The following is a 7,490-nucleotide window of genomic DNA, read 5'->3' as shown; positions in this document are numbered from 1 at the left end:
TCATCAAAAGGAGGGAGAATGTTGACCTTATAGGTCACACCCGATTTTGATAATGACAAATACTCTAATATTTGATAGCTTTCAAGTTTGTGCGCAAATTTATAATAGCAAATCAATTGATGGCACATGAAGTAAAGCCTGAAGACCCTGAAGATTATTTTTTGTTGTAATTTATATTATTTGGGTCTGTAATAATTTATGTCAGTCTGTAATAATCTCTACACGTCATGCATATAGGTTTTGTAAGTTAAAAAATGACCATAGATTGACCATAGGGACCGAATGACCTTAGGGCACCCTTCGGTCGACTAACGCCAGATTTTTGGGACTATCTCAAAATAGCCTTTAAAAAGACCTTAGTGAGACTTTAGGTCCCCACACATATGCACTAATATATCCCTATAATATCTTGTCAAACAGGGGATCAATTTGAAATGGATTAAATAAGATAAGCATAAAATGAGAGGGCTTGGGTGACTGAATCCCAGGGGTTCATTTTACCTCAGGCGCCCAAACTATTGGGAAGTCAACAGTTTGATTTGGGTTCAGGCTGCCGAACCAAGAAAGACTCAATCTCCCTCGGGCGATTGAACCCCTATATATAACCTTTTCACCAACTCGGGCTACCGAGTAGTTCAGTTCAAAACAGGCCCTGAGTGACCAAACACGTGCGTTCGAGCTACTGAACCTAGGACCAGGCACTTGAATCTACGAACAAAATGCTATTGACTTTTTTCGGGCTACCGAACTATTTTTAAGGATTTTTAAAAATGAGTCTAGTCGGACAAACGAACCTCGGTTCAACCACCCGAACCTTCTCGGGTTAAATTTATTTTACTCGAGGTAAATAAGGGTTAAAATGGGTTAAGTACTCTAAAGTGTTTTTAGAATTTTCTAAGAATACCCAATAGGTCTCAAACGGTTATATTTTTTACCTTATCTATAAATATGGGTTCATTTGTGAAGATTAAGACAAGATTCACTAAAATCATTAACAAAAATCTTCACTATCTCAAAATCTCATTTTGTCCAAAATACTCTCAAATATTCATTCCCTTGATACATCTTGATATTGTGAGAGTTTATTGATTGTTTTTGTTTTTATTAGATAGTGTTAATACTCCAAATTGTTTGATTGATTGTTTGATATTATTTTGGAGAGTTTAGCTAGGTTTATCCTACATATTTGAACATCATAAATCTTATGTAGGGATAAACTAACAAGCTTACGGATCTTTGCATTGTCTTTGCAAGATTCTTAAAGTTTTGATTTTGTTGTGCAAAATATTTTTCTACAAGCTAAAATATTTTCAAACTACTCTTGTACTCATTACATTGAAGGAAAATATTTTAAGTTTAGTTTGATTATCTGATTAGCATCTTTGAAATCCTGATTTATTATTGAGATTTGATATTTACTGTTTCAAAGAAATAACTTGATTAGAACATTCTTGAGCCTATTAGTGATAATACCTTGTTAAGTGTTGCTTGCACAAAATCACATCACTGAGCTTATATTTCCTATATTGTTGATGTGTGGTTGATTGAGTATATTGTGCGTATTGTAGTACATTCCTTCTTAGTGTGAGAAGCATATTTTCATATACAAAATTTGTACAAATTTGTTCTATTCCAGGCGTAGGCCTGAAGAAGGAGACTAACCCTGTTGAATAATCCCGGAGTGGTTTAGAACCGATTAGGAAAGCTAGGTGCGCCATCCTAGTAAGACGTGTTGGTTGTGGTCAACCTCGTAAATTGACCTTCTTGTAATCGGTGCCGCTTCACCCGTTAAGTGAGTGAACATTAGTGGAATCCTCGGGGTTGCGAGCTAGAGGCGGGGACGTAGGCACAGTTGGCGTAACCCTGATAACATTTCTTGTACATGCTTTTAATTTTTGCATTTTAAATTCTAGTACATGAATATTTTTATTTTACTATTGTGAATTGTTGAATTTATAATTGCATGGATAGACCCTAGGTTGAGTAATACTGTTGTTAAATCGATTGACTTAAGTGATAATTTTTAAATACCCAATTGACCCCCCTATTTGGGAATACACCAAAGCTAACAGTTACATAACCTAATCAATAGGGGATTAGAGTATTGCATGATAATAAATGATTATGCCCCTTTACTTCCCCTTTAATTAGAAGTCACCTCCTCTGTTTTCCTTACTTAGCTTTTTATGTTACATCTTCTAATATCTAGTTACATCTTCTAATGTCTAGGTGCCTCTTGAGCTTCCTTATATATTTCATGCACTATCAAATGCTCCCCACTTAAAAGACTAAATACTTAAATCCGTAGGCTTAGGAGTATTTTGTGGATTTACCATTTTTCTTTCTTTTCAGTTTTGTAGCACGTCTCCATCCTTCCGCTAAGTAGGCCCTTTCCATAAGCGAAGCCACATTTTTACCCCTTTTCTCAATTTTCTCTTCCTTTTCTATAAACAAGTAAACCTCCCCTAGCTTTTTGCCAAGCAAGCTCACACCAAGCTAAGAATGATTTTTTTTTTTTTTAAATGGCCTAGCAAATATTTTATTCTACGCCCCCTCCCATTTTATTTATTTATTGTACTTTGGTTGGGCTCATCTATATATTGATATGATCAAAGCTTATCAATCATATAAGCACAACTTATGTGTTTTATGAGTATGATTCATTTGTCTTATGAGCAAAGCTCATTTTTCTTTCGAGTAAAGTTTTTTTGTCAATATGAGTAGCACTCATCTTTGTTATAAGCATGACTTATCTATCTTATAAGTTGGGCTCATCTCTCGCATGAGCAAAACTCATTTTTTGGGTATGAGTAGGGTTCATTTATCTTATAAGAAGAGCTAAAATATTTTTATGAGCATGACCATCTATGTTTGGCCATTCCAACAAGTGAATCTATTTGACTTGTTGAATTAGTTTTGTAACTTTTTAAGGCTAATATTTAAGAGATACCCTCTTACAATCAAGCATCACTAAAAAGAGATTGCCTCATTAAATTATAGTCAAGTTACTTGATGTCACATTTTATATTCTTTTCTAGACTAAGCATGTTAGTATGATTAAATGACTATTCAATTTTTTATTTCATATTAAAATAACAATTATTTTCAACCTAATAAATTATTGGAAGACTTCAAATTTTTTAAATGATTCAAAATACTTGTAAACAATTACTATCATCTGTCAAAACGTTGGTGCATGCTCAATATACTTGAGGACTTCCTTTAAAAAAAAAAAAAAACCAGAGGTCTATAATTATTTGTCCTCTTCAAACATTGGAGCTAAGATACTCGCAATTTAAGGATGATCAAGTTTTCCCCGCTAATTCCCACTCTTTTTTCCTTTTCTTTTTGTTACAAGGATCGTCGCAAGGGAAATAAACTCCTCACACTGTTGATGTAAAAAATCAAACCTAACCTCTACGTCCATAGTTCATGACGACCACTTGTAATTAAGAAGAAAAAGAATTCTTCAATGCTCAAGTTAGCATTGGGATTATATAAATAATATAACTACTCTAGAATTTAAATAGACTCATATCTTCTCTTAGTATGGTGTTATTTCCCCAAGATTTAAGGGGTCATTTGCCCCATTACGGTTGTATACCCCTATCAATAGGGGGTCAAGGGGTTATATAATGATCAAGTATTATGCCTCTTCACTTCTCCTCCTTTAATTAGGAGTTTCCTCCTTTATTTCCCCCACTTACTAACCTTACGTTATATCTTCTAATATACATCTAGTCACATCTTCTAATATCTAGGTATCTCTTGGGCTTTTTTAAATTTATGCGCTATCAAATTTTATAATTGGTAGCATTGCTTTCTTAATTGATCCATCCAATTGGCTAAAAAAGCTTTTGTAATCATATATCATAACTCTCATGGAGCTTCTTTGGGACTTTTATATTATTATTAATATCGGATTCAAATCTAAAGTGGGTTGAGAAAGGATACGGCACAAGAAATGAACTATCAATGTATTATCGTATAGTTTAGACTAATCAGTGGGCCTAAAAAAGAAAAAGCAAAAGAAGGGCTCAGGTTAAATGATTGGTTATTTTATTAGAAAGAAAGTTAGATACAATGTCACAGCACCATTAACACCGATCGTCCTAACAGTTGGAAAGCATTTATATGTGTATATATATATATATATATATATATATATATATATATATATATATATATATATATATGTATGTATGTTCATTACAATTCTAGGATGGATGGATCCGGGAAAGGGAAACCCGTGATTCTGATAGCATCCACCAACGGAAGGGTTCCAAATCACCCCAGGAACGGCCAACGGTGTGTGGCCCTGGAATGAGCAACATCAATGCTTACGTGAGGATCTATGAGAACTCTATTTTAAAATAAGAAAATACAAAAAGGATACAACAAAACAAATAAGAACAAAAATACAAATCGATTAGTGGACTCCAACATTGCATTCCCCCTCATAATTTATCATTATAATTGTACAAATACATATACCACCATTGAAACCAACGTGGCTCATTATTGATCATTCATACATATGCATATATATATACCGATATACGTAGTAGTACGTATTAATATTAAGATATTTTTAATTTATAAGCATGATCCCATCAGAAGAACGTAGCTAAAAATTTCTTCGACATATGATCGGAGATGATACGATTAGTTTTCTCAGTAGGATGAAAGGCATCCCAAAACACATATTTATTTGCATCGGAGCATGTGAGTGCGTTGTACCGGTCGCACGCGTACCCCATCTCAAACAATCCTGTCGCGCAACATCCCATTTCAGTCACCTCAAATCCTGCCATTCAAAATCCCAATACGTAGTGTAAATCACCATTATTTGCGAGTGTTTGTGTATGTATGCATAGTAAGTTATATTTCTCTAAAAATTTATTCTTTATGTGTTTGGATGGATTTAGATTTGTATGAATATGGACTAAATATAATATAAATTGTATGTGGTGTTTGTTTACATGTGCCTATGTTCTATTAATTAGATGAAGAGATAAAATTTTCAATCAATAAATTTCATCAATGATATTCATCTTCATTAATATTCATAAACAAGGTATGAATTAATGATAATATTATTATAAATTATCGGTGGCAAATAATTTAATAATAATTTTTATTTTAAATTTCTACAACGTACTCTCGAGTCATTATCGCTTGAACATTCATTTTTTTTTTCCCCAATAAATCAGTGTGTTTGGTTTAAACTAACCATATAAGGAAGGATTTCGAATGATCTGCCGGAGAATGTTGTAGGGATTTGAGAACACCACTCTGACCCCGGGAAGCTCCTCATTCAGATTCGCCGCCAAACCCTTCAACTTCTTGTTGAAGTCCACAGCCACAGCGTTGTAGGCCTCGTTGCAATCGTTTCTGTTCATGAAATTTGTAGTTCTCTCCAACGGCAGACACCCCATGGGAGGAAGACCCCCTAGGGCGATCTTTCGCGCGCCCAGTCCATACAGTTCCCGGAGGAACTTTCCGGCGATTCCGACGAGGAACTCTTGGTATTGCTCGACGTTAAACTTCGATCGCCTGCCGGGAATCGTGTAGTAGTTCTCCAAGAAATCATTTGTTCCTAAGCTCGTCATGTACAATGCTTCCCTCAGCGTTTCATTAGCCTTCTGCTCACCCAGATATTCCCTTAGCTTCTTCTGATATTCCTTGTAGTACTCCACCTCCTTTGACAGTGGTATCACTGACTGCAACACAAAACACAATACCAGTATTAACATGTCTTAGTCATGCATTTCTGTTAGCTTTTTGTTCTCTTTTTCTTTTCTTTTTTTTGGTTGAGGTTGAGATATAATTAACTAGAACATCAGAAGTGGCAGTGTCGTAGCCAGTGCCAGCAGAAGCGAAGCAAACTCCGGTGGCGAAGTCTGAGATGTTATAGGCAGGATCTAAGTAGGCAGGAACTATTGGCTTCAGCCCAAAAGCTTCGGATAAGAAGTCAGAGGGGATCCGGCCATTGGAGAAGCGGCCAGTGGGGCGGCCGCCTGCAAAATCGCGCCCGTATGGCTCGAAATTGCTCCTGGCAATTGTTGGAATCTGGTTGTTATTTCCGGCATCGACCGAGGAGTCTCCGAAAACGATGATGGCCGAGACTTTTGCTTCAATTGTGCGGAATATGATCAGGGATTGAGTTAGCATAAGCCACAAAAAGAACATGTAGTATGCCATCTCTCTCTCTCTCTCTCTCTCTCTCTCTCTCTCTCTTCCAATGAAGTTTTTCTATTTTGATGAATTTGTTTCAGTATAGCCTTAAAGCAATAGAGGGTAGCGGAGAGGAGAGTTGCGATAAATAGGCATGCATGGGTGGGGAGTGATGAATTGCAGAGAAGTTTGTTGGGCGAGTTCATTAAATATTTGCAGCAACTAGATAGTTAGACACTTACATGGATGAAAGATGGGGTGGGCGGTACATGACCATGCATGACCAAAGCAGTTGTTGTCAGAAGAAGTACAGGATCCCAGCTGCCATCTCTAGATTTTTTTTAATGTTAGCTCTAAAGTTTTTTTTTGTTTTTTTTTTTCCATTTTTTTTTTTTAAAAATACATATTAAATAATACCCTATTCTGAAAGTATTTTTCAAAATGACTTTAACGTAATTTCGTTACTTAGAATAGTAAGATTTAAACAAATATCATTACTCCAAGTAGTGAAATTTGGCACGTGTCACGATCAAGATAAACATAAGCAAATTTCGCTACCACGTGTAGAACAGATTGAAGTTGCCATTTAAATCTCCGTATTTACTGTAATGAGATTTGTTTATATATCGCTATTCCAAGTAATGAGATTTTTTGTGCATGAGGAATTTTTTGTTTTCCCCTTATTTATTTATTTATAATAATAATAATTAATTAAATTATTGGATGGAAGAATCATTTATTAATTTAAATTTTCACATAGAATAAATTATATTTTGTAATTTTGTTAAAAATATTATTTTTATCATAAATTAATATAACAGTGAGCATATCCATACATGCACTTGTTGAAATAAAACATTTATCCATCACAATCGATACAATTATGTTCACAACGTTACATTCACCAGTTTCATACACATCCAACTTATCAAATTACTATAAAAATTTCGGCAGAATTCCCTTTAAAAATTGAGCATATCCATCCATGCACATGTTCAAAGAAAACATTTATCCAACACAATTAATACCAGTATGTTCACAACGTTACATTCACTACTTTCATATACATCCAACCTATCAAATTACTATAAATATTTCGGCAGAGTCTCCTTTAAAAAGTGAGCATATCCATCCATGTACCTGTTGAAAGAAAATATTTATCTAACACAATCGATACCAATATGTTCACAACGTTACATTCACCAGTTTCATATACATTCAACCTATCAAATTACTATAAAAATTCGGCAGAGTACCCTTTAAAAATTGAGCATATCTATCCATGCACCTGTTCAAAGAAAACATTTATCCAA

General features: G+C 34.7%; 1 protein-coding gene across 1 annotated transcript; it reads right to left on the bottom strand.

The window, feature by feature from the left end:
- Positions 1 to 4,429: 4,429 nt before the first annotated feature.
- On the bottom strand, positions 4,430 to 6,491 carry LOC131149019 (GDSL esterase/lipase At2g42990-like). The gene is made up of 3 exons (XM_058099055.1): positions 5,836 to 6,491; positions 5,234 to 5,723; positions 4,430 to 4,807 (listed from the first exon to the last, which is right to left on the bottom strand). The coding sequence occupies exons 1-3, from the start codon at positions 6,202 to 6,204 to the stop codon at positions 4,614 to 4,616; spliced, it is 1,053 nt and encodes a 350-aa protein (XP_057955038.1). The 5' UTR covers positions 6,205 to 6,491; the 3' UTR covers positions 4,430 to 4,613.
- Between the last annotated feature and the right edge of the window lie 999 nt (positions 6,492 to 7,490).

This window comes from Malania oleifera, chromosome 2 (genome assembly GCF_029873635.1).
Source record: "Malania oleifera isolate guangnan ecotype guangnan chromosome 2, ASM2987363v1, whole genome shotgun sequence".
Lineage (NCBI taxonomy): Eukaryota > Viridiplantae > Streptophyta > Magnoliopsida > Santalales > Ximeniaceae > Malania > Malania oleifera.
The sequence above is the reverse complement of the archived record's forward strand: the minus strand, read 5'-3'. Positions and strand labels throughout refer to the sequence as shown.